The sequence below is a fragment of the Neopsephotus bourkii genome, unplaced genomic scaffold, assembly GCF_033783945.1.
Source record: "Neopsephotus bourkii isolate Nb327-2 ecotype Australia unplaced genomic scaffold, CSIRO-AGI_Nbou_v1 NB_1328, whole genome shotgun sequence".
NCBI lineage: Eukaryota > Metazoa > Chordata > Aves > Psittaciformes > Psittacidae > Neopsephotus > Neopsephotus bourkii.
The window spans coordinates 1,001,280-1,028,706 of record NW_026901808.1 but is presented as its reverse complement, the minus strand read 5'-3'; the positions used below and the strand labels follow the sequence as shown (position 1 = coordinate 1,028,706).

The following is a 27,427-nucleotide window of genomic DNA, read 5'->3' as shown; positions in this document are numbered from 1 at the left end:
TCCAGCAGTGATAATTTTCGTCTGTTACCTTCAATACCTCAAAAATTTTTCTCCATCTTGTATGTTCCTAAAGAGTTACAGCTGCTCTCTGCTGTTTACATAACACCAGTAAATTCTGTGAAGTCCCATTAAAGTCTGTATCATTAGATAAGAAAGACTAAACCTCAGTTATCTAATTCTACTTTCTGATTTGGTGTATCTTTTTTGGATGACTCACCTGGCATCATAAAGTGTAAAAGGACTCGAAGTGCTTCCAGCTGTACAGAGAGTGATTTTTCATGTTTCCTCATGGCTTTTACAACTTCTGATCCAGCTACTGTCATTATATCCAGATGAGGGAAGCTGAAAATATTGTTCTTAAAATCAATAAAAAGAATGCATTTCTAAATTTTGCATATATTTCCTTCCTTAACACTGTGGGATAATTCTTTAGAACACTAAACCTGGTCTGAGCTACGAAATATGTATTCAACTATGGTGGTTTCCTTTGATATGGCAAAAGTATTATTTTCATGAATTGTGAGATATTTGGGCAATAAACAGAAAAATATCAAACATGTTAGGTTCTAATCTTGAAATAAAAAAATCAATCTCAATGTCATCAGCATTCCAAGACCACTGATTAGTTTTTAAGGTTATTTTATGTTTTCATTTTATAATACTTTTTATTCCCATGACCACGCTTATGGAAGCTTTGAGATTTTCTTTTGTCTAAAATTAAATTATTCATAAGAAATCTGTGACTATATCTTGAATCTGTGATTTTTTTTCACAGACAGCTTAGCATATATAAAGGTTTCAGGGAAGGCTGGAAAAACTTGGCAAGACACTTGGAATCACATTCCCACCCTGTATACCAGTATTTATGAGTCACAAGTTTGATTTTCCAGTCACGTTCTGAAGCACTTTCAGAAGCCAACAGAAAAGTAATGTTAACACAATGTTCTTTTAATAATCACAGCTAATATTGTGGGAAATTTCTTAGCTCTCAGTGAAATTCAGTGTGGCTAAGAGGAGGGGAGACCACCTAGCAATAGTCTATTCAAACCTCACTGCTCAATAACCGCGAAGGGAAGCACATACAGATCCCCATGCATATCCACCTGGGTGTTTGGCTGTAGGGCTTACAAAATCCAATGGCTTGAACAGGTCTATCAGCCTGTGGTCAATTTTAGTATCAACGAAACAAACCTTCACTTTGGAAGCAGCCATGTGTTTTTAAGTGTATTACCTTCCTTCGAAAACATGATTCAGAATTCTGCAGGCACTTTCAGCCACTTCAGGAGAATATGGATGTTTCCTCATTATATCCAAAATATTCATATGTATGCCTTTCGCCAGAAGGGTCTTCCTAATAGTTACTACAACACAAAAATGCAAGCATCCTATAAGTAAATCTCTCTCACTTTATGTGTAGTTCTAAAAAACAACAGAACTGCTAACTTTTTTCCTCCTTTTGATTTCTTTGCTCCACCAACCACACGTTACATAAGTACAAATTAGAATGGGAAACAGTTTGAGCTGAAGCTGACTTATGTTTGCATAGCTTAATCAAAAGCATAATAATTCCTGAACGCCTAGCAAGTTTAAGTACATCTGCTATTCTTACTTACATAAAGTTAACTTAAGGGAAGAAGAATGTACAGCTTTACTTACTTCTAGTTTCAAAAATGTTTATTCTTACAAAACTTTTCCTCTTAATTGCACTCTGCAATCATGTGGGAAAGGGGCCTATAAGGATGCTGGGGAGGGACCCTTTAGGAACTGTAGAGATAAGACAAGGGGTAATGGGTTCAAACTTAAACAGGGGAAGTTCAGATTGGATATAAGGAAGAAATTCTTTACTGTAAGGGTGGTGAGGCACTGGAATGGGTTGCCCAAGGAAGCTGTGAATGCTCCATCCCTGGCGGTGTTCAAGGCTGGGTTAGGCAGAGCCTTGGGTGAGATGGTTTAGTGTGAGGTGTCCCTGCCCATGACAGGGGGGTTGGAACTGGATGATCTTAAGGTCCTTTCCAACCCTAACTATTCTATGATTCTATGAAAGCTAGAATTCAAAGCTGTGAAAAACCTTCTAACTTCAAATATAAAGCTTAAAAAAATGAAATTATATTTATTAACTCTATTTACTGTAATTATTTTTTTTAAAAGTTCAAATACCCCAGCACATATTGTAGCTATAACTGTAACTAATACAGCTTAGAACACTATAAAAGTATTCTACCTTATAATGGTAAATACCACCAATTATTGACATTCCCAGTTCAATGCATGCACTTCAAATGGCTAACACAAGCAAACCTGGTGACAGAGGGTTTTACTATGCTGCTTTATGTTTAAGAGGAAATGTAGCGATAGGACAAGGGGGAATGGCTTTAAACTGAAAGAGGCTAGATTTAGATTAGATATTGGGAAGAAATTCTTCACTATAAGGGTGGTGAGGCACTGGTATTGGTTGTCCAGAGACACTGTGGCTGCCTGTACCTGGCAGTGTTCAGTGCCAGATAGGACAGGTCTTAGAGTAACCTGCTCTAGTGGAAGGGCCCCATGGCAGCGGGTTTGGAATTAGGTGATCTTTATGGTCCTTTCCAACCCGAACCATTCTACAGTTCTATGTTTCTCATTTCTGGTATAAGCACATGCATTTAGGAGGAAAAAAAAAGAAAGGGAAAGAAAAAAAAAAAGACAAAAATTTGCTTTAGATTTCCAAAGGGAATCAGAAGCCCACTTGCCAGTAACTTTTGCTGAAAGTACCATATAGTATAACAATATGCATACATTTATGAGATTTATTTCTCAACAAATACATATTTATCTCATAAATAACTACAGAAATCTTTTCATTGTGAGGTTTCATGTACTGGGATGGCTCAGTAACCTGGTGATAAAACAATGCCTTCTCACCTAGAGAACACTAATTAACTGGTAGTCTTTTTCTTCCTATCTAGCCAGTGGTTTTCAATGTGTAGTCTACAAACCACTTGAGGCCCATAACCATTTCAAAGGGTTCTGGGAAAGATATCTAATAAAAACAGGCCAACTGTCAGCAGGCAGAATACTCTACCCAGGGGTCCACATCTCCACTGAAAAATTTTGAAGGGGTCTGCAAACTGAAACAGGAAACCACGTTAGGGACACAATCGGGACTAAAGCAATCTTGAAAACTGTTATGCACATGCTTAACTTTCTATGCATGACTTGATTCACTGAAGTCAACAGGACTGCTCAAATCCCCTGTGTTAAGCAAGAAAATGGTATTTGTCAGGCTGTAATCCTTATTCATGTGATTTTCAACAAATGCTGCTCTTGAAATTCAAATATGTGGTATTTATTCAAGCATACAAAGAGAACACACTCTTTCAGGTCTCCTGCTCCAAAGAACTGCAATTGCAACACAAAAACTGGCAAACAGCTCTTTATTTCCACAGACTTTCTTTGATACTAGCCAACAACAGCTTTTTCAACACAAGGAATAAACTTCCTACTGAACACAACTGCAAAACATTCTAAGCCAAGGGAATACTGCATCCATACAACAGCACACTAAACAGTATTTAATATTACAGGAATAACTTTCTGCTGAATTAGAAAGTAAAGGTAATTAAATTCTCTTACCATTTTGTTGTGATAAAATGGCCAAGGTACTAGAAGCTGCCTGAAACACTTCCTTTGAAGAGGAGTGCATCAGCATGGAAAGCATCACCGCTCTGTCTATTGGGAACCTTTCAGAGAGAAACAAATCACTGCACATTGACAATATTACAGCGGTTATTTTCTAATTGCAGTTTAGCTTCCTAAGAAAGTATTAAGTGACATCATTAAATTTTCAGTGACTGTACTCAGCTTCTAATATGCTTCTAGAGCAAGAGCTGGCAGAAAGGCCTTTGCAAACTGTGCATGTAAGCCTACTCTGAATCATGTTTTCCAAGTGACTTGGGGTCGAGAATGGAGTACATAACAGGGTCACTAAACTCTGAATGAGTAAAATTTTAAGCAACTCTGAGAAACAGTTTAGGTAAAATAGAAGTCTGTGTCTTATCCATGCTTCTCCCTGATGAGGCAGCATCACTTCTACTATGCTCTGCTGGTTTGTTGGAAAATGAGCACTGCTTTTCCATAGTCCTTATGTACTAGATATCTCAATCTTCTCTATTTTCTTACAATCTTTAATCCTCCCCATCATAGTTGCAACTGAAGAAGAAATTCCTTGTGAGCTGTAAAAATTAGTCCTATTAGACTGCGTTCTGACCCTTTGTTAAGACACCAGCAATTTTGCTTGAGTCAAGGTTAGCCCACTTTTCAAGAAAGAAACATTCCCAAGTGTTGTTGATCACCATTAATTCCATCATAGATTAGGAAACAAGAAAGAAAATAAAAATAATTGAAACATGAGACCCCACATGGCCTAATAGTAGGCTTTCGTTTTTTCCATCTGCCAAATTACAGTTCAAGATATCAACACTGACTGATTATCTCCATCTCCAATCTTCTCATGAAGGTTGCGTTGATACAGAAACAGATTTTTCAAAGCCCAGCATGCAGCCTCCTAAATATAAACCAGAGGAGACAGAAGGATTAAGAAAATATGACTTTAAAATATCAAAAATATATAGAAAAAATTTAGAAGGTTTGACTGTTTTTCAGTCTATGACAATGGTACAAGGTTCTTTACATAGAAATACAGTAAGATGTGGACTGTCACAGTCTTTCTAGCTGGGATAGGACTGAGTTACAAACGTGCCATATTATTATTATTTGATTTGCATTCTGATATCTATTTTAGGCAGAGATTAATTCTCTGGTTGATGGGCCTGTGCTTTGCTACTGCATATAGGGGAGCTACATAAACAACAAACTTTGGGTGGCCAAAGTTTCAGGTAACAAACCTCATTGTAACCAATGCATTTAGTCCACAGGAGTAACTGAAACCAGTTGAGGTGAAGAAAGGTGAGAAAGGCAAGGAAGGTAAGATTTACTTTAAATCTAATCCAGTCCTTACAACCTTGTTTTACTGAGGATATACAGAAGAAAGTGATGTTGCCAAACTTTTTATTTAATGTGTAATACAGTCTTTCCATACCCCCATCATCCTGAAATTCTCACCAGCACATCTGTGTTTTTTCGGTGCAGTTCTAATGCTCTGTAACATGCTTCCAACCAGCATAATTTTTCTTCTTCCTCCTCTTCTTTTCTTTCTTCTAAGTCTCGGTTTAAGAATATTGTTTCAGCTGAAATGTAAATTATCTACAATAAATTATTATTGTGAAAACAAAACATTTATGTCTTAACTTTCCTACAATCACAGAAAGTTAAGCCATGCTCATGCTGCCTGTGTGTGAAATTCAGCAGAAAGATCAGTCTCTTCTGGGATGGGAGAAGTCTTTTGACATAAACTCTATGACAGATTTGAAAAATGTCTTTTAGGTTATAAAGGGACTAAAAACTTTACGCTGTAGTGGATTAGGTACATACAGGTCAGTCAATGCTCAGCCTCTGAAAAGATCTGTATATACTATTTTTTGTTGTGTATTTACATACAGAATACCATAACATAAAATGTAACTGTTATTCATTTTTGTATGTAACCAATTGTCACAGAGCCATTTACACTCTGAAACAGTGTCATTAAAAAATGAAATGCAAATTGCAGAGAGATACCTGGCCCCACAGTGTGCAACAGAATTTCGAAGAAATCATTTAATACCTGTGATTTTTCAGCATTTAAGAGAAAAAAAAAAATTATCAACACTGACCATAACGTCTGAGGCTTCCTGGAATCGTTCTGACTTCTAATCTTTGCTATTCTACTGACTTACGTATTGGAAAAATTACTCAAAGACAACGAGGATCAAATCCCTAGCTTTTTGCCACTAGCTAATCAACTTCTGTTTCTGGAGTGTACACAAGGAAAAGTTTAAATCTTTTAATTGATTTCAGGACTCAAGTACAAGCACTGATTTGGTGTTATCAACTGCCCCAGTATGGTGATTACTGTCATAAATGGCAAACACAGAATCAAATTAGTTTTATCTAGAGATTTTATGTTAAGTAGGGATTATCCAGTATTTGCCTATGAAAAAAACAGATTGCTTTGTTAAGACCTGTCAACATAACTTACAACCTCTGAACACTGTGAAGATGTTGGGCATACGATATGAACACAGCCATGTCATAGGAAACCAAGTAACTGTAAGCATGTAGAAAATCTAGCTCTGTGAAAGCTACCCTGCTTGAGCCCTTCATGTTAAAGAAATAAGAGTTCAAAATGATTACAGGAAACTACCAGTATAAAAAAAAATAACAAGTGGACAGATAAATAAAGTTATTTATGTGTTTAGGAAGAGATTTACTCACTCAGAAGAGCTAAACAACTGAGAGCTGCAGCTTGTAACTTTGCATTTTCAGGATACGTTTTAACAGCCTTCACAATGACTTCTGGAACCTTATGTAATACGAGGATATTGAAAAAATTTTCTGAAAATACATAAGATATTAAATGAATATAAACACATATCTAGAGCTTTACATGCATTTAACATAACTTTCCCAGCATACAATGCTGAAATTTTGTAGCAAATGTTAGATTTCTTATTGCAGGCCCTGACACAAGAATGTTTTATTTGTGCAGAAAGAGCTCAAGACTAAAAAAAAAATTGGGATTTAAATTCTTTGTGGGTTTTTTTGTTTTACAAAAGGCTGAGGTTGAAAGCAAAATGAAGTGCACATTGTCACCAAAATAAGAAAAATACAGTCAGTGTATCACATACAGACTTCCTGCCAAGAAGCAAATGCTTCCTGGTCTTGAATTCCTACAATAATTTGTTTTATCGTATCAAACAAGTGGTTTAACTGTGATTTATTCTCTGGTTTTGCCCTCCTCATTAATAGATCAAGGTCGGCATTACAAATACAGAATGTACATATTCTGAAATAGTAGAAAGAACTACCCTTTAATGATAAATGCATTAAAAGCCCAATTTTTATTATAGGCTGTACAGTATTTTATATCATAGGCTGAATATAAAGAATTTTGCAAAAAGCAAGCAAATAAAAATAACTTTCCCATTTGTTGTAAAACAAGTATCATGCACAAAATAATACAGCAACACTCACTTTGTAAAACAGTTCAATAGCTATGGTTTCTATTTTGATATTTGGTTTTGTTTAATTCTTGATTAGTAAAAATGAAAACCATACTTGCAATGTGAAAGGCTGGATTAAAATCTGTACCAGCGTTTCTCAGACCCTTCAGATGAGGTATGAAATTAAAAATTCCCCCATATTTGAGCATCAAAAATATAATTACATACAGAAGAAAAGCTAACCTCATTTATTTTCCTCTGTTCTGGTCCTGAATCCTATAGGTGCTGACTAGCTCCAGCTTTTCACAAGAAGATAAGTAACTTTCCCAATATTTTATGATTTGGTTCAATTAGACCAAGTTAATAGAATGCTCAACATCAGACTTTAAGCCAAGTCCTCTCCAGACTAATCATTCTAAAACTCTGGCCTTAACACCTATTACAAGTGTAACTGGAAAGAGTATTTTTCTTCTAACCCTGCCTGTAGTAGTGTGGTCATGTTATATCAGCATTGCTGTTTCTTGCCATATTTTAATGGAAACGTTTTTGTTTAATTCTTGATTAGAATGTGTAAATATGTTACCTTACAAAATTAATAGACTATGTGATGAGTAACTATATTGGACTTGTGGCTAGCAAAAAAGGTATCAGTCAGCTAAATTCTGATGACAGTCAAGTCCAGAACGGTCATTACCAGATTAGCAAGAACACATGACAGTGATTTTGGAAACCAGAATATCCTGACTTTACCATTTCACTGCCAGTTAACATGGGTTTGAGAAGACAGTGTGCACCAGAATAATTTGAGAAGCCACACCGGCTATATGGATATCTTCTAGATTATTTCCAAGAGCACCTAGCAATTTCACATCTGTTTAGCTAACTGTGTGGTGCTGTGCACACCTCTTCCCATAACTCTCCTGAAGTGGTTTCTTATTAAGATGAAAGACATTTGTTATGCTGAAAGAAGAATTGGATCTTGTGGCTGCTTTACTGCCACTGTTACATGTTGATCAGCATACGTGACAAACATGTGACTGACACCAGGCTGCACTTAAGTTGCACTTAGGGCAAGATCAAGGCATGTCAACATGCTGATGTGTCCTCACAAGTGCTCGCTCTCCTTGCCTACCTGCATTTAGTCTAGCACAGGAAACCATTCAAAGGTAACATTGCCTCTTGCCAAAAAACTGCAAATCCCCCCTCAGTAACAATCATCTTTTCTTGAAATTTTTTGCTTGGCTTTCTGAAGGGGAACTGGAAGCTGCTCGGGGATGCAGTCTAGTTTGATCTCTATTTTCTACAATATCTGCATGAAGAAGTGGAAAGAGATGGTAAAAGGATGACCTAAGGGGAGTTATGCACTGGCACCAACATCTGCAGTAGCTTCAGGCCACCACCTGCAAGAATTGAGAAATTTAACTCATGAGAAAGACCTTGGCTAAGTCCTTGATGAGGAAGAATCTGGCATGGAGTGGCAGCTCCTCAGGCATCTACTCATAGTGTTTTTGTATGCAGCAGGGGAAAAACATGTATTTTCATTTGAACATCCTATTATGTGGTCCTTGGCAACTGCTCAGATCAGCTTATTATAGTAGCAAGAGAGAGTAGAGAGCTTCTAGAAGGTACAATAAATCCCTATTTGACACTGCCATCATTTCTCTTGATGTGTGGGCTCATGTAAGCCCAGACAATCAAAGTACTTCTGCCCAAGCTAAAGGAAAAGTGCAGGGACCAGTGGTTCTTTCACTGCTGCAGCATATGAGACCCCAAGACAGACACCATAGCTAGGTAGCAATGCAGCATATGTCTCTGAAGGTCAATGCACTGTACAGAGGAAAACCACAGTCTCCAAGAATACCTCCCAGGTAGTTCTGCAGCACCAGTTGTTTCTCACACACTCAGCATTGCCACTTAAAAAAAAGAAATTTAGAAGGAATTTTCTTCCCTTATATAGTAACTTTAGACAGAATGGGGTCTACTGATCTCCCATTCTCATATTTTGCTTCTCCCATTCTTTTGTCTCACTTTTTTCCCCGTCTTGTGTTTCACCCATTCTTTGTCTCACTTTTTTTACCCTGGTCTGGTCTTTTATGGCAGCTTCTGGCATTGTTACTAATGTTTAACACAAAAAGATACCGTATTGACTGTGGCCAGCTACCTCAGTATGTTTACATCATTAGAAACAAAGAGCTGCTTACCTCTCTGAGGATTAGCTGGAATAGCAGTACTCATGACCTGTAATGCTTGCTGTCAGTTAACTCCAACTCTTACACAGTCATAGTAAGCTGACTATAAACAACTTTGTGAACTTACCCAATGTAAGCTTATGCAACAGACAGCAACTCACTTCCTGAACTGTTTCACTATCAGGGAAACTTTTCATCATTTCCACTACAACATTGTAGCAGCGAACATTTCCAGACATGAGCACTTCAACATTGCTGCCTAAAGAAGGAAACAGAAACAAAAACTGGTTAAGAAAAAAACCCCTCATGTTGATTGGATTCTAATTCAGACTTTACTTAATCTGTTTAGAAAACTGGGCCTATGTTTCAGTTTCTGCCTTGTAACTTGAGAGAAAAGTGGCATTTGTTTTTTCTTGGTATTCCCATAGAAGACTTTAATGACTACCAATACTTAGAAATAATTAATGAAGTTCACAGTCTTACATTAACACTCATTAATATGTTCCATTCTATACCAGGCCATTTAACAGAAACTTCCCCAAAACTATTCTTATGTAACTGTTTTCTTAAAACAGAACAAATTGTCTCATAATGGTGTTTATAACGTGATTGTGATCAGGTAAACATTGTATAGTATTTCTGTAATATTCCTGTGGAGATACGATTAACAAACAATTTACCTTTTTTAATAAATGTAATTCATTTGATTCAATCATGTTCAACCCAAACCATTCTATGACTCTTTGATTCCATGCTTTCCTAAGTTTTCATTCTTTTTTATGGGGCAAGTTAGCAAGATATTCTATTTAAATTAATTCTACTGTACGCCTACTTTGTCCTGAGGATACAGAAAAGTCCATCTAATGCTCCTGCAATATTTTGAAAGTCATCGCAAATTCTGTATTTCACAGAATTACTATTTACTGCTTATTATGTAGACCAGATACAGAAACCGAGAGAATATTCACAATGAGCTAGTAAAGGCACAGAATGCATCCTTTCCTACTGAGGACAGAGTGATTCTACACAATTTAAGTAATTACGTATTAAGTCAATTAAGTAATTTAAGGCAAAACAGCATCATGGCAGTACAGAGTATGAAAGCATCCTTTTAGTATGTCTATCCGGGCTATGAGCCAGAATATGAACCCCCAAAACTCTTGGGCAAAATCCTGACCCAAATTAAAAGAAGTCCTGTCACTGACTCCAAGGGCATGACTCTCCTGAGGCCTATAAACTCTCTTAATCATCCTTTTCACAGCTTGGCTTTTCTGTATAGAATGTAAGAAGAATATTCACAGCTGTATTATTAAAGATAATTAGTATTTTTAAAAGCAGAAGAAGATCATCTGAATATTAAATAATGATGGTCTATAAGCTGAAAAAGCAAGCTGAGTGGGAAGCATTTCTGAAGCATTCTATTTGATAGTGGGGGAAGGTACCTTTCACAATGCTTTTAGATGACAGCTATTTATTCATGTCATTCTCAACTAAGAACAGCTTTTTAAAGGTATGTTCCACAAATAGTATTGCATCACTTCACAGTAAAGTTATCATTTCACAGATGACAATTATAAACATATTAAAATATTCAGAAGACTATACCCAAATATAGTCTTTGGATATAGAATCATAGAATAGTTATGGTTGGAAAGAACCTTGGGATCATCTAGTTCCAAACCCCCTGCCATGGTCAGGGACACCTCACACTAAACCATCTCACCCAAAGCTCTGTCCAGGCTGGACTTGAACACTGCCAGGGATGGAGCATTCACAGCTTCCCTGGGCAACCCATTCCAGTGCCTCACCACCCTAACAGTAAATAGCTTCTTCCTTATATCCAATCTAAACTTCCCCTGTTGAAGTTTGAACCCATTACCCCTTGTCCTATCACTACAGTCCCTAATGAAGAGTCCCTCCCCAGCATCCCTATAGGACCCCTTCAGATACTGGAAGGCTGCTATGAGGTCTCCATGCAGCCTTCTCTTCTCCAGGCTGAACAGCCCCAACTTTCTCAGCCTATCTTCATACGGGAGGTGCTCCAGTCCCCTGATCATCCTCGTGGCCCTCCTCTGGACTTGTTCCAACAGTTCCATGTCCTTTTTATGTTGAGTACACCAGAACTGTACACAATACTCCAAGTGAGGTCTCACAAGAGCTCACTTGGTAAATATTATATAGTAAACAATATCCAAAATTGTTTACTACAGAGAGCATAATTAAATGCATATTTAAATCCTGCAAGAACCAAGGAATGGTATAGTTGTGGGGAACTACCATTTCCCAGAACAAGCTAGAGAAAGGGAGGTGAAACAGATCTCATTTAATCTTCACCACCAAAACTTGGTCACTTAGGTTCTCACAAAAATTGATGGAGAGATCTGAGCACTCCATATGGCGATTCATCCCACCTGTAACAGATATCTCTCTTAGGGTCAGGTAAATTTCCTCTTGAGGTGCCTTCTACTCCCCATTAAAGACAGGAGGTGCCATGACGGCTCCCTATGACTACCATTTAGATGGCTAACATTCTGTGACCCATCGCCCCACTGTGGACTTTGGAGGACAGTCAGCAGCAAAGCATTTTCTCATTCCATTAAAACTACTGGTATTTGAGAGCTGTTGTACTATACTGGAATAAACTCTTACCCTTCAGTTTCTCACGGCACATACACTGGAACAAAAGGCCTTAAAGAAATATATTTTCTTGCAGGTATTACAGAATGCCACAAGAGTATGAATGCGGGCAGAAGCAGCCTCACTTTACATATTCACATGTGAGCTAACTCTGTTTCTCTGACTATTTTCAATCTTTTATCAGAAATGAGAGTGCTAAATACCTACTTTACACCAAGTCTTTGTCATGCCCTTATTATGCTTTGTGTAAGTGTTAGAAAATTGCAGTAACTTCTGGGCTAGGGCAAAACTACTTCTGGCTCAAGGAGTACTTCACTTTTTAAGCACAAAACTGGAACAGCAAGAAGCTGGAGAAACAGAAACTGAATAGCTTGGAGTCTGATGAAACATGGGACACTCCAGTCTTGTTCTTGTTTTGTGGCATATATGGGGCCAGGACAGTTCAAAGAGAGCCAGACAAGATGTACGAGCAAGGCTTTGTCAGGAATCACATTTGCAAAAGTACATTATGTACCTCATGGAAAACACGGAGAGCAGGACTCTGCTCTGTGCTTGTTTGTATCTATTAGCAGAAAGCTGACAAGAGCTGCCTCTGTCAACAAGATCAAATTGCTGTCAACAAATTGACGCAACTCATCAAGCACATTTCTGAGGATCTGATTTTGCCCACAACAGGGACTGTTGTTATCAGAAGACAAGACCTAATGAGGACATTTTCTTTTAGTCTTACCGCACAGCAACTGAGGACACTGTGCAGTGCTGCCAGTGCTCCCTATCACAGCCATCACTGAATGATTAGAGGGGATGTCTGAGCCCAGATACCTTTTCTCAGCCCTGGCCACTGGATTAGTGTGGATAATTTTCCCCTTGTGGAACAGTCTCTGCCAACAGTGTTCCTTACCTGCTACTCAAACTCACTGAAGATAAATAAAGTCAATAAATACATCTTACTTTTCAAGCATCTTTGTTACCACTTACTCCAAGCAGAAAAAAATCTCTTTCTGCTCTTTATGAGGGACTTCAGTTTTACCAGAAGGAATGAGTATGAAAATTTCTCACAAAAAATTACGAATTGGTAAATCTCAAAGAAAACAGAAAAGTGATTTGACTGGCAACTCCCAGCAAGTTCTATTTTCTTACAATCACCGAAAGATTACTGCAGACTGAGGTGAGCTATGGGAAATGAGGAATTGAAAATAACTTCCAGTAATGCACTTACATGGACCAGCTAAGGAATGTAATGAATAAAGTGCAGGAAGAATCACCTCTTCCTTCTCTGGAAACTCTTTAAATACTTTCAGTATGATCATATGATCTTTGCTTTCAACAAATTCAGTCAGCTGCTCCTCTGGAACTAAATTGAAAAGCAAGAGAGATACAATACATTTTGAGGAAATAATTCATATCCTGGTACAACATGAGAAAAGGCAATTATTTTTACAGAAAGTAAGATACTCTCCATAAACAGCATCTTTCACAGTTATGACTGCTTTTACTGAAAATTGAGCTACTTTATAAAGACCTTTTTCTGGGTTACACTTTGACAGCTGAACAAAACACACCTTGCATTAGACTTACGATTACACTTTATGTGTTACTTTATGTACTTTATGTAACTGAGTTACAACTTTTAAATGCTTCCCTGTGAATCAGCATTTTACAAGAAGTCTTTTAACCATTTTTTATAGAATTAACTTCAGATGTTCTTCACCAAGACATTATGTAAGTGAAGGCGAGGCTAAAGCTTACAGTGAAACCAATTTGATGTAATGCCATTTTGTATACTCCATGATTTTGTTTCACTTTTCCACTTCTTTTTTTTATTAATAGAGTTTTTGTACATAAACTACAGCCATGCTTTAATAATATCTTACCTACATTGTAATAATGGCTTAAGGTTTTTCCACCTCTGCCCTCTGTTATTTGTACTGACATAACTGCGTGGCTGTGTAATGAACCAGATAAGGGAAGTGATCCAGGTTGAGAAAGAACAACACATTTTAAATTTTGTAAGCAGAATTACTTTCTGAATCTGGTTCAAGCTAAAGTTAAGCAAACGTTCACATTACAATAACTGACAAGGTTGCTCAGAGCTAGGCAAACATAGCAAGGGGCAGCCTAGAAACTTGTTACATTAGCATTGCCATCAAGAAGAAGATGAAGCAATCTGTAGGTCCATAAAAATCAGGCACTTATTAAAAACATGCACAGAAAAATCTAAGAAGCTCAGACTTTATGGAGACTGAGGAGAAAATACAGCAGGACAAAAGTATTTCAAGAGAGTACAAGAGGGGAAGGAATGCAGAAGATCATTGCAGGCACACAGAGAGGAACACTTAGAAAAAGCAACATAAAATGGTGCGAGAAAGAACAAATCTGAAGAAATGGAGACTATCTTTGAAGCAAAGGAGTACAGCGGTCTTGGCTGTATTTCTCAATTATTTATTTTAAACCAAGAAACTCAATAGAAAGCAAGGCTGCTACAATGGGACTTCTGGCCATTACATGCACAGTTCCTTAGAATTTTGCAGAAATTCAATGTATGTTGACTTCATTTCTCAGAAGAAACACTGAAATAATACACAGATACATATTCAACTTTTAGCACGGTCAGGATAAAAAGCAGAATCACATATTTTTCTTAAGTGTAAACATTTCGCTTGAATTTAGAGCTGTTTACTTGTCACTAAAATTTACCAGTCTTCAAATAAACAATCATGGATTTTGAGAATTAAAATCAAATGTAACTACTCTTTTTTTCTAGTGTTATTGCATAACATTGAATCCCATCTTTTCAGTTAACTCTAGAGTCAGAAACGAAGAGGAATTTTGATTTTCACATTCATTGCTCTAATTCAGAAAAATTGTGATATTACTTGGAAAACCTGCTTTGTGCTAACTCATTCAAAGAACAGATATAATACATAAAACAGAATTTAGAATGCAAGGAGTCATTTATTATATTCAAATAAACATCTTCAGTCCCCTCCCATGCATTTTTGTAACATAATATTTTTCTATCTTAATAAACCACAAGATATACATACCTTTCTCAAAAAGTTTGTGTAATGCTTTACATCCATGTTGCTGGATCTCTTCATCTTTAGGGAAGGTATGCATGGCACTAAATATCAGGGAAAACACATCCACTTCTTCCTCCAAGAGCAGGAAAGCAATTACATCTAAATAGCAGAAGAGATTACGTGTTGCACTGATGAGCTCTCAATGCTCTTACTGAAGCACTGTACTTAACCATTAAAATCCAAAATTCTTTAATACTGTCCTTAAAATTTACTAACAACTGAAATCCAGGGTTTTGTATAATCCATGAAGAAGTTAGCTCTTAAGGTAGTATTTTACAATGCAACTGAGATATTCCAAAACATTATTGCCAACAACATAGTTTCCACTCTTGCTCCTACTTCGCATTGCTTTGGTACTTGTCTGACTTCTCAATGATCCACTTCAAAGCACTAAACTGGTATAAAATTAACCCACCAACATCCCCCTTTTTACAGACACAGCAAGCTGAAAGGTTTCACTAAGAAGTAAATTTGATAGAAGAAGGAGGGCAGGACTACACTGACTGAGGAAAACAAGAACGGATTTCAGGTGTATATGTCAGCTATAGTCAACCATGAAATTAGTCCATCTGTATAAAGAAACCCCATTCTCACACTCTCAGCCATTTCTTTGGCCTGAAAATGAACTGAAAAGCCAATCTCACTGTTGCTCTTATGATATTAAAAAATCCTGAAAAAAACCTGTTACTCGATAACATGTGTAGGCAAAAAGATTTGTATTTATGACAATTTTTCAAGCTTACAGCAATAACAGTTGAATTCATAATGTCTGTGCAGTGTTTCAGCTGCAGCTAGGGTGGGTGGGATTTTTTGGTTGTTTTTTTTTTGTTTGTTTCGCTTTTTGTTATTGTTTTTGGGGGGGTTTGGTTGGTTTTGGTTTTGTTTTTTTTTTTAGTAAGAACTTCCTAGAATGCATTCACACTGGTCTGTCAGCTCCAGATATAGCACAATTCAAGTTTACAGACATATAGAAAGAAACAATAATAAAGAGATTTTTCTGACAGGTAACATTTCTGATAGTTGAAAGGAGAACTAAAGTTTGGTTAATCAACTGCTGAGAAGAGTAGCAGTCAGGAATAACCTGTTATGGAATATCCAGTCAACAGTTTAGGACCCTTTGCAATACCTCACAATTAAAAGGAAGAAGCTGTTGATTACAGTTACTCACTAATGGCCAGATTTTGCTATTATTAATCACATAGTGATGTTAATCACATAATGATAAAGTGTAGCACTTTATAACGAGACCTATATTAGCCAACTTCAGCAGATAAAAAGTTAGGTGTCCAGTCTAAGCTAGTCCTCCAGACCTCTCAACAATCAAAAGGGAGAGGAAAACAGGTTCAAGAGATAACTGATCTTATATAATAAATGAATCAATAGCATGAGCTATCCCCTGAAAGTGCCTGTCTTGCTTCACTGCTGACAGTAGAATATTGGACAGCTGTATTGCCTATAATCCTTAGTTTGTAAATAAAGCTGTTAAAGCCAATGGAAGAATTCCTAACCTAACAACAATTTGTGTTAATATTATATGCTAGCTTGAGTAAAATAGCATAATGCATAATCTCTCCTTTAAGGTTTCTCTTTAATTTCTACAGAAGATCAAGAACCTCAGCACCATGAAGAAAATTCTCAGTGCCTGGCAAGATTAGGTCTCTGCTAAGCAAAATAACATGAATGTCAGAGATGATTTACTGTCTTCAAAAGTATTAACCAATACTAAAGAAAGCAAGTCAGAATGTCACCAAATTTATATTTAGGTAAGAAAAAATTAGTTTTTAGTTATTTTACTTGACTACTTCACAGCAAGTATTTGTGTCTATTCTAATAACAAGTTGGCAAAATTAATTGGTCATATTCTTCACAGCTTTGCAATTTGGAGAATCATTTCTAGCTGCGTAAAAAACATGCAAAGCAGTACTCTTATTATTTCATATACAAGTACAAATGACAAGTGACTCCACAGAGTAAAACAAGACAGAAAAATCAGGTTTGGCATGCACAGTCACACACTTCATACCACAGTTTTGTGTTTTAAAGGCTTAGACAAAATAGGAAAGTAAACCCCACAATACCTGACATGAGGAGTAGATTCAATGCTTTCAGTCCTATTACTGAGAGATTTATATTTCCTTTGTGGACTGTAAGCATTTTAAGAATCTGTCTAAAAATTAAAAAAAAAAAGAAAAAGAAAAAGAAAAAAGAGTTACAGCTAAAGAAATATTGACATACACAAAATTTTATCAAACTTTTTCCTTAAAATAGTTACAGAAGTTAGCAAAAGCTTAAAAAAACTCCCAATTTTTATTTTTTAAATTTTTATTTCAGTTTATGTTTTTTTTCAATTTAGCAATAAAATAATGTTGGTATTTTACCTATTATCATACTTCATTAAAATGATGCATAATTTATTAATTTTACTTTAATTTTTAATTAGTTATATAAATTCTACAGAGGACAAGTCTCATTCAGGATGGAGTTACTCTACAGGAAACAGGGTTGTGGAGCACAGCAGACTGTGGACAGTCCAGCACTGTTCTGTGCATAGCAAGAGCTAAGTTACAGCGAATTATCATGGTTTTGTTGGAAGAGAAGCAGCAGCTTTCCAGTGAAAGAAACTGAACAGCATCTTGAAGAACTCTACCCTACCTAAGTTTCCACCACATAGGACTTGTGTGATGCTGAACAATTCACTAAAAAGAAATATTTCATAAACTGCCCATTGCAGACTCCTTCTGCCCATTGCAGACTCCTTACTTTCTGGGTGGCCCAACCTGAGACCTGTGAAATGCTGCATTAGAGCCAACCAAAGCTGACTTTGTAATCAGAGAAACAATGCTAAGTACTCTGAAAATTCCAGTGCATGTACCAAACTGGGCACCCAAAAATCAGGTGGTACTTCAAACATACTTTGCCTAAACTACCATCTGTAATACAGTGATCGCATATCCATTACATCTTCCCAATAAACAAAATTTTAAAAGCTCTAGACAATACTTATGAACACTAAGAAAAGCCAAGAAGAAAATGAATAGGCCAGTTTTCACACAAGGTATCACTAGCATACAGTAAATAAGGCAGTGGGCCAAACACTGAAGGATGCTGAGGATAGAAAATACGTAATCATTAATTTTGCACTGAATGAAGCATATCTCAAAAGGGGGGGAGGGGAAATCCAGACTGTGTAATTAAAAACTAAATAAAGATGGATAGGCTTACACAAAAAAAAAACACCTCCAACAAACACCAACTCTAAAGAAACCTTCTTTTTTTTATTTTCATGATTTTGGAGAACTTGATTCTGCAGTCTTAATAATCTTCAAATGTGAGTCTTTGTATATATAATATCTAATAAAAATGGATTGTGCAGTAGTTGCAATACTTTTTTTTCTCTCGAAGAACAAAAAGCAGCACTTAAAGTTACCTCACTGAATCTTCTGTATGCACACCTTGGACTTCAACCCTACAGACAAGGACAGACGGTGGCATTTGGGTTTTCAGTCCTGAGGCAAATTATTGTCCCAGTATACAGCCCGCATGTATGGATCTAAGTAGCAGGATGATGAATCAAGGAAAAAACAAGAGCCACTCTAACCAAGCTGGTAGAGTAGCTAAACAGACACTCTTAAATCTGCTTCAACGTCCTGATTAAAGTGTTCTATTCTTAAGCATGTTCTATTCTTAAGCATTACTAATGCATTTTACTGTGTGATGGCAGGTGTGTGTGCATATGCATACACATGTAGAAACTGTACATGGGGTGAAGATTCCATCACCTCTTTACTGCATAAGTAGCTATGGAGCAAGACTTCCTTGCTCTTTACAGTCTGCATGAATGGAAAACCCACTATCAAATGCTCTGGAGCTACTAAACATCTCTTCCTGTCTACTTTGTCAATGACTCATTATTTCTGCTGTGGGGAAGAAACACTGCTTTGGGATGAGGGCATTTAATACAGGGTGATCTGTTTCAGGCAAATGCTGATATATAAATGATAAATATAAGACATGAGCTGACTAAGTATACTGCAGGGTAAAATAATCATACACTAAAGCATGTCCAATACAAAGAGAAAATTCCCTGCATACACCCTCCCATTTCAAGTATAACCAAGAATGAGGATGTAAAATCTTCTAAACCTCATTGAGTGTATGAGATTTTAACATAAGAGATTATGAAACATCTCATGAAGTCTCTGAGCTTGTAAAGAAGATACAAATACACTGAAGGAATTTCCCTCCTTTCTCCTCACAGTGACTAATTATCACACTGCCTGTCAAGAACATGGACATCAATACAAAACTACTGTTTCTAAACAATTGTAATGTGGTCAAGTTGGCCCGTGGTTGACAGACAAGAAACAAATGCTTTTTCCCCGCTTAAGATTTCTGTTCTAAAATAAACACACGAAAGTGAAAATCTCTTGGACAAAAAAGCTCAAAAAAAAAAACCAAATAAAAAACTTTTATTCTCTACCATAACTGTCTCCTGCCTTGCTGCAAACAGCACATATTCATCATAGTGTTGATGCACAGCAGTAGTCCAATCCACCTACAAGGAAACTGAAATATAATTTGGCTGGTTTGCTCTGTCTTTGGCATTGACAGAAATGTATGAGCTTACTCCCCCACTATGAACAAGTTTCTCCACAGCAAGAAAAACTGCCAACATATCAGACAGGGACACAGAGTTGGCTAAAATACTGGTAGTGGAAAGGAATTGTGTACGGTAATGTTATTAACAGGGTTTTTTGTGAAGTTTGAGCTTGAAAAGGATGCTTTGTTCAACCGCAGGCACTGTGTGGACTTTGAAGAGGTTATGGGAAAGATCAGCCCCAAAAGAATAATTTTTCTGGGGCCCAGAATGAACAGCAATAGCTCTAAGTCTCAGAATAGCTCTCAGTTAGCACGTCTTTAATCTGCCAAAGAAATTGTAACTAGCCCCTTGTTTCTTGCTCACAAAAAAGCAACCAAAATCACTTTCATTTTCTAACAAAAATTGCCAGCACTTCTTTTAAGGGAGTTCATTCCCCTACTGACCATGTACTCTAGCCACCATAAGATGAACAAGCAAAACCCCACAAACCCAAACTGCATCTTCATGCAAATGATCTTACGACAGCAACCTTTCTAAGGAAAGGTATGGTGAAGACTATAAAGGCAGAGACATACCCTTTAGTCTGCTCTCATGAGACCTCACTTGGAGTATTGTGTGCAGTTCTGGTGTCCTCAACATAAAAAGGACATGGATCTATTGGAACAAGTCCAGAGGAGGGCCACGAGAATGATAGGGAACTGGAGCACCTCCCATATGAAGATCGGCTGAGAAAGTTGGGTCTGTTCAGCCTGGAGAAGAGAAGGCTGCGTGGAGACTTCATAGCAGCCTTCCAGTATCTGAAGGGGGCATATAGGCATGGTGGGGATGGACTCTTCATCAGGGACTGTAGTGATAGGACAAGGGGTAATGGGTTAAAACTTACACAGGGGAAGTTTAGATTGGATATAAGGAGGAAATTCTTTCCTGTTAGGGTGGTGAGGCACTGGAATAGGTTGCCCAAGGAGGTTTTGAATGCTCCATCCCTGGCAGTGTTCAAGGCCAGGTTGGACAAGGCCTTGGATGATATGGTTTAGAGCAAGGTGTCCCTGCCCATGGCAGGGGGGTTGGAACTTGATGATCTTAACGTCCTTTCCAACCCTAACTATTCTATGATTCTATGATACTCACTAGGGGAGTTTTAAGGCTGTACCTTCTTGCTGTCATATCAGCCCTGAATGAGCAACATGACCAAAGAAGACCTATCCAAGCTCTTCTTCCCCATTTGTATCATCTACATCTACAGTTACCATTTGTGCTATGTGACAACTATAGAGCTAAGCTGTGTGGGTTTTAATCCCATCTAACCACAGCCACCCAGAAACTAGCTCCTTAGGCTCCCTCAACAGTTAATGGACAGAGATGAGCAAGTCCAAACCACAGTTTGCTCCTGGATAACTTACTAAAAAGATGGACTAGACCATGCTCTCTGCAGGTAATTGTGTCCACTGACCTAGTTTAGTGCTTACTTTTTAGACAGTAAGATTAGGTGTGACAACCCCCCCTCTTCTTGATCCACACTATTTTAGGCTTGTGGATACAATCCCTCATGTTTGGAAAAAAATCACATGCACAACCATCCAGATAATACTGTATCTATCTATTAAAATGGAAGACATTGATAACCAGAGAATCCCACCATTGCTGAATTTGGCATGGACCTCTGAAGGTCTCCTGTTTCAACTCTCCAGCTAAAAGGAGGGTCAACTACAACTGATTGCTTGGAGCCACGTCCAGTCAGGTTCCGAGTATCTAAAAGGTTTGAAACTCACAAACTCCAAACTCTATGGGCAACCTGGTCCAGTGTTTGATCAACCTTACAACAAAAATTAAAAGCAAAAAAAAAAAAAAATTACCTGTTTTTTAATGCTTAAGGAGTTTTTTACGTTTAATATTTTAATGTCTAATTTTCTGTATTTCAGTTTGTGCTCATTACTTTTTATCCTGCCACTGGGAACCACTGAGAAGAGCCTGGCTAGTCTCCTTTACTTTCTCCACCAGGTATTTGTACATACAGGTAAAATCCCTGCTTGCACTGAGTCTCCCATTATGAAGGCTGAAAAAGCCCACAAAAATCTTGAACCATTTAGAAGCTGATGTAACAAATTTCTATAAATATATCTCATTGCACAAATATGCTGTCATGATAACCACTCATTCCAGAAGACGCTTTACATACAAAATACTTACTGGTGAACACCCAGTACTTCCCAGTCCTTCCCAACATCCTTAGGAGCTATGTTCTGTAGAGTACTTGGACAAATTTCTATTAATTTACAAAGAAGTGACCAACCCATCTGTAAAACAAAAATATAGCTATTTTAAGAGGGATAATCTATTTGAAACATCAGTTTTGTCTTCTAATATTCTTGGGTTTTGCAAGAAGGATGCTATGAAAAGTTATCTTGTTAAATCAATAAGGGAAAATTAATTAACACAGAAGACAAATGACATAAAAAGTGAAACGATGAAGGTAAACCAGATATGCTAACGATTCTGAATACACTGCTTGTAGTAACACATCACTCTCAGTGTGCTTCAGCACTGCTTGAGTATGAAGGACACACAGTTAAAAGAGATGTTGACAGAGATCCATAGCATGTATGTCTTTATGGGCCAGGAAAGACCACTGCACTATTACTGGTAGTCTAGCTTTATTGAAGAATGGGTGTTTCCATAGGAATCTGCCATTTAATTGCAAATTATAAGGAGAAAATATAGGTTTTTAAAGGTGTCCAGTGTTTAAATGGGGATGAGATACCTAAGCAATACTATATATTTCATAATCTCACCATCCTCAGTATTGTATGCTTTCAAAATGTAATGAAGGCAGTGAAAGTTCTGAGATCACAAGGAAGGAAAGATGAACTAAACCAAATATGTTTGTAATTAATAACTACCTATCCTACACAAATTCTTTGACTTTCACACATCACTAAATAATGCAAAAAAACAATGTTCCTCTTTGGTCTTCTGTATTAGATGAACCCGATGTATTATGAACACCTGCAGGGTGATATGACTGAATGGGCTTTAGTGGGGATGCAGTAAGCAAAATCTGTACAATGGATTAACTGATGAGCAAGAAAACCCTGATGCATTGAAAAGCAAGAAGTGAACTGAGCAATGTCAAAAGCCAAGATGAAACAGATTTTACAAGAAGGAATGAAAACAAGGCATAAAGGTTTCCTTAGCCATATAAATAAACAGAAAAAAAAAAAAAAAGTGGAAGTAGGTCTGTGTGCTTCAAGAATAGGGTCAACAAAGGAGATAATCTAAGTATGGCTCAAAAACTCTATGTGTAACTGGATCATTTTTTCAGCAGAAGAGTTATGTGAAGCAAAGGGGTCAAGACAGGACAGCCAACAACAGGAATGTAAATGACTACCTCCAAAGAGTTTAATTGCAAAGTGCATGGAAAGTGCATCATCTCTAACACTACATTCTGCAAGACGAGAGACATGAAACTGTAAGTCTGATAGGATAGAGACACCCATAGGAACAGCATAGGGTTGAACCTACACAGCTTTCATCACAACTTTGGCAAATATGATAATGATGATGTAGTCCCTGGGAACTGGAATTCTGCTTTTATCTTCCACGTACTTGGCTACATGGGCTATAGTCACACTGTCTGCAGTAGTTCTGTTTCAGTTCAGATTTGCAGAGCCAAATGTTATCAGCCAATTACAACCTTAATGTCTGCAGACTGAACTTGACCACAAACCAATTTCCATGCTCTTCTCTTCCTGGGATTGCAAGCTGTCTTGCTTTACATGAGACTATTACTATGGACACTCAGGAAGATTTAGCTGGCTTGTGTCCTGACTAAACATAGGTGCAAAGAATAGTCTTGGCAATCATCAGTCCTCCCTGAGAGGAGGATATATAATTACCTAATTTTCCATATTCCAAGCAAAACAGCTTATCAGTTAGGTACAAATTTCAAATCTACATGGCAAAGCCAATGTAGAGGTGACCACTCACTCATTCACTGTGTTTTGCTTAGATATCATTTTAAAATTCCCACTTCATTTCATCCTAACTGTTCTTGTAAAATTTTGAACTTGCTGAAAATCAGCTTAATGACTTTAGAAAACTCCTTTCTGTATTAAAACTGTTTCTGATGGCTTTTTTTATTTCCTTTAAACATTTTTATTTTGATGTGACTCCAAGTATCAACAAACATTCATAAGAACTGTGGATCCAGAGAAGACCAGTGGAAACATCTGACTTGCTGACATGTGGTCTATTTCACAATATTAAAATCACAACCTGAGATAATAGAAAACTTATTATCTGTTAAATAATTATGTAAAAAAGTAAGGGTCTTTTAAATAACAGAAATCCTACAGGCCACAAGGAAAAGAAAAACCAAACCAAAACAGTAAACAAAGACATTCTTATAAACACTCAAACAGGTGCCTATACACAGAAACAGCTGGTGGCAGCACTGAAATGCTGTTATTTTTAAATCAGACCCTTTTCATTTCTAGCATGCAATGAATTTATATTACATTAGGTCACACCTTCTACACGACACAATAAAGCTCTGCTAACTGCTCTTTACTCAAGAGTAAACATAATTTGCTCTAAGAGTTCCTAAGCTGCTCCAATCACTGCCAGAGTAACTGTGGTAGGAAACTACCATATTTACTTACAGACATCTATTTTACTTTAAGGAACTATTGACTTTTCAGCCTGGTACCATCCTACTTCTAAAGAAGCTTGCAGGGTTAAGCAAATTTACTCCATACAAGCCTGTGGAACAGCAGTGCAACATGGTGCTTTGAAAGCAGTTAAGGAGGGGAAGGGAAGAAAATCCTCGCTTCAGATACATCTCTTACTGTGTTTATTCTCTTATGTGAGTCAAATATATTACAAAACCAAAAGCAGAAGAGGCTGATTAATGCATTTATTCAATGAAAATTCATTAGCAGTATGAAAAGACTGCACTGAAATCAGGACCACATTACTCCATTGCTGCTATAAAGTGAGAATTGTATATTCACAAAGACTGTAAATGAATCACAGTGAGTGAAGCAAGACAGCTCTACTAACATATTGTGGATGTTCGTAAACATCACAACTGAATGTGAAGGAAGAGCTGCCTATGTCATTTTTGTGAAGGACAGCATTTGAGCTTTGCACTGGCTATGAATTTCACACTTTAATACGTAATAATGCAAAAGAGCTCTAAAACATCTAAACTGAAACACTGTTACAACTGCAAGTGTAGGCAGAGAGAAGAGTAAACTCAGTTTAAAATTATACATTAAATCAGTGAGGCTCTTTAACATGGTTAAAATGAAAATCACTATCTTCCTCCTGCACTTCTGGGACTCTTGTGCTGTCATTTCACACCTACTGACTGTGGTTGGATTTCATAATTTTTACTTCCTTGTCTAAACTTCTGGACAGTGGTTTTGCAAATTGTTATATACAAAATATGCCTTACACTGAAAATAACTGCTTATTCTTCCTTCTGTTTTTCTTAATGACCTGCCAATTGAACTGTAAAATAACTTAGAACTTCAGTCTGCACAGATATGTGATCTTCAAAGGAAACCTGGGATCACTGTTGTTCCAGAATAATTACACAAGTACAAATTCATATTTTAATCTTTTGACCTCTAGCTAAGTTCTACTAAACAAAAGAACCCCACCTTAAAATATATTATTGCTTAAGAGGCATTTGCAATATAGGTTATGTTTTGTCTTCTATTTGAATTGAAAAAAAAGTAAAAGAGCTTATAAACATCCTTTAAGCATAACATAGTCAGAAATTAATATATACCTGCCAGGAAGGAGCTGTTCCATGTGACAAGTCTGGCAGCCCTACCATAACTATAACATCAAATTGTTCAAGTGCCACACCTAATCTAAATGGGCCAATGTCAAGTTACAGGAGCAGCCAAGCAGACCCTTAAAGTTAAGAACATACTCTTAGCTAAAAGAATCGCCCTCCCCCTTCCAAAAAAAACCCACCAAACCCCCAAACTGGGCTCTCCAGGATAGGGCTACATATGTATGAATTCATATTGTAAAATTCTGCTTTTCCGAAGTTTGTTTAACCATGTCAGAATTCAATACTGCCACGTCGAAAATACATTAGGTAACTTCACTAGCAATTTAGAAGACTATGTCGTACTGTGTTCACATTACTTATTTTTTATTTCCTACTTCACCTTCTGCCCTTTACATAGAAATGCAACGAGAGGTACCCGCAGCAAGCTGGAACACTTGTCCCTTTAAATGCGGGCGGATACAGAGCCCTGTTACAGAACGGCAGCACTTCATGAAGAGGCCTGAACGAGTGCAAGTTAAAAAGAAACAAACAAGCAGAGCGGCAACTTTTATTCCGGGAAAGGACCGCGGGATCGGCTCCTCCCAAGGAGCGAAGCCGGAGCGGCGCGGACCGGACGCCCTTACCTGCTGCACGCCCGCCGCCCTCGGGTACAGGTCCACCACCAGCAGCAGGGGCACATGGACATTCTTGCCGCTGAAAAGCCGGGGGGCTGTGGGGGGACAGGGACAGGCCGCGTTAGCCACCGGCGGAGCGGGGCGGGGCAGGGCCGGGCCGGGCAGGGCAGGGCACGGCAGGGCAGGGGTCTCCCGCGCCTTACCGCTCTGCCGGGCCGCCAGCTCCAGGAGGTCGCTCAGGGTCTGCACCAGCGTTTCCAGCCGCTTCCTCTCCTGCACGTTCTGGAGCCGGACGACCAGCTTCCTTAGGGCTTGTTCCTCCCTCGCCACTGCCTCCCCCTCCTCAGAGCCGGCGCTGGCCATGGCCGACCCTCTGCCCGCCACGGCGAGCTCCTCACCCCATCCGCCGGCCACCGAGGCCCGCGTTGACAAGGCCTGAGTGCCGCGGGCCTGTCGCGACGCCGCACTCGCAGTACCGTCCGGCGTCACCGGGCGGTTTCGAACCGCCCCTCCCTCCCACTACGCCGGGGACCCAGGGACGGGTCAGCCCTCACGGGCTCACCGCCATTGCCTCTAGAGGGAGCCCGAGTCACTTAGGCAAGAGGCCAAAGAGGCCAGGCGTGCTAGCAGGTTGCCCGTTTCAGTGATTAACAGCACAGCTGCCCAATAGAGTCGCAGAGCTGGAGCACAGGTTCCGCCCCGTTGTGCTTTTCCATGTTATAAAAGTGTCTGGCGGGCGGGCCACCGACTGAGGTGAGGGTGGGAATAGTAGGGAATATCGGTATTGTGGGAGTTGTCTTCTGTTTTTGGTGTTGTTGAAGAAGAAAACATGCATATATATTGTGCCCTACTAGGTAAGGCAGTAGAGGGGTAGCCGCTATAGGCGATGTGTGTACCCATTGTGCTCATCCCTGGGTGGGTGGAGTGCCTTCCAGCCTCATGTGGTGCATCGGTTGTCAGCCTACGTGGTGGGTCTGTGAGGGGCCAGGGGAGCTGGAGGCGGAACTCAGTTCCTAAGGCTGCTGTGGCCGCTGAGGTGAAGCTGTAGCTGTAGCTCACCTCTGTGAGGGTGGCATATGCTCTGGCCTTGTGGGCTTAGATCTGTGGGTTTGTTTGAAGCCAATCTTTGTGGCACTTAGAAGTCAGGTTTCCTCCCAAGCCTTGTAGTGGGAGAGATTGCTGTTTGGAGATAAGGAGGTTCTCTTGCTGTGGCATTCATTGCTTCGTTGGTGGTTGATACAATCTACCTGAGGTCTGGCAATATTTCTGATACCTATGCTGCCCTTCCAAGACAGTGGTGAGTGGGTAGCCGACTAGTAATCACTCTTCTAAATAATCCTCGATTAGAAAGGCAGTATCAGTATAATAGGTTACATAAAGAACTTGCATGTAATAATTAAGGGAGTAAACTCTTCAGTT

The 27,427-nt window shown here is 38.4% G+C and overlaps 1 protein-coding gene across 4 annotated transcripts in view; it reads right to left on the bottom strand.

The window, feature by feature from the left end:
• LRRK2 (leucine rich repeat kinase 2) overlaps positions 1 to 26,604 on the bottom strand; it is a 67,782-nt gene extending 41,178 nt beyond the window's left edge. The window contains exons 1-14 of one of the 4 annotated variants that reach the window (XM_061366241.1): positions 26,212 to 26,604; positions 26,018 to 26,103; positions 21,776 to 21,882; positions 17,067 to 17,155; positions 14,953 to 15,087; positions 13,125 to 13,259; positions 9,373 to 9,527; positions 8,941 to 8,971; positions 6,352 to 6,471; positions 5,101 to 5,225; positions 4,464 to 4,543; positions 3,613 to 3,719; positions 1,232 to 1,361; positions 218 to 342 (exon numbers count right to left, since the gene is read on the bottom strand). In XM_061366241.1, coding sequence (XP_061222225.1) covers positions 218 to 342; positions 1,232 to 1,361; positions 3,613 to 3,719; positions 4,464 to 4,543; positions 5,101 to 5,225; positions 6,352 to 6,471; positions 8,941 to 8,971; positions 9,373 to 9,527; positions 13,125 to 13,259; positions 14,953 to 15,087; positions 17,067 to 17,155; positions 21,776 to 21,882; positions 26,018 to 26,103; positions 26,212 to 26,371 — 1,585 coding nt within the window. In that variant the 5' untranslated portion in view covers positions 26,372 to 26,604. Of the gene's footprint in view, positions 1 to 217; positions 343 to 1,231; positions 1,362 to 3,612; positions 4,431 to 4,463; positions 4,544 to 5,100; positions 5,226 to 6,351; positions 6,472 to 8,940; positions 8,972 to 9,372; positions 9,528 to 13,124; positions 13,260 to 14,952; positions 15,088 to 17,066; positions 17,156 to 21,775; positions 21,883 to 26,017; positions 26,104 to 26,211 lie in introns of those variants that run through there. The other 3 variants (XM_061366239.1, XM_061366240.1, XM_061366242.1) reach the window with 3 other exon arrangements.
• Between the last annotated feature and the right edge of the window lie 823 nt (positions 26,605 to 27,427).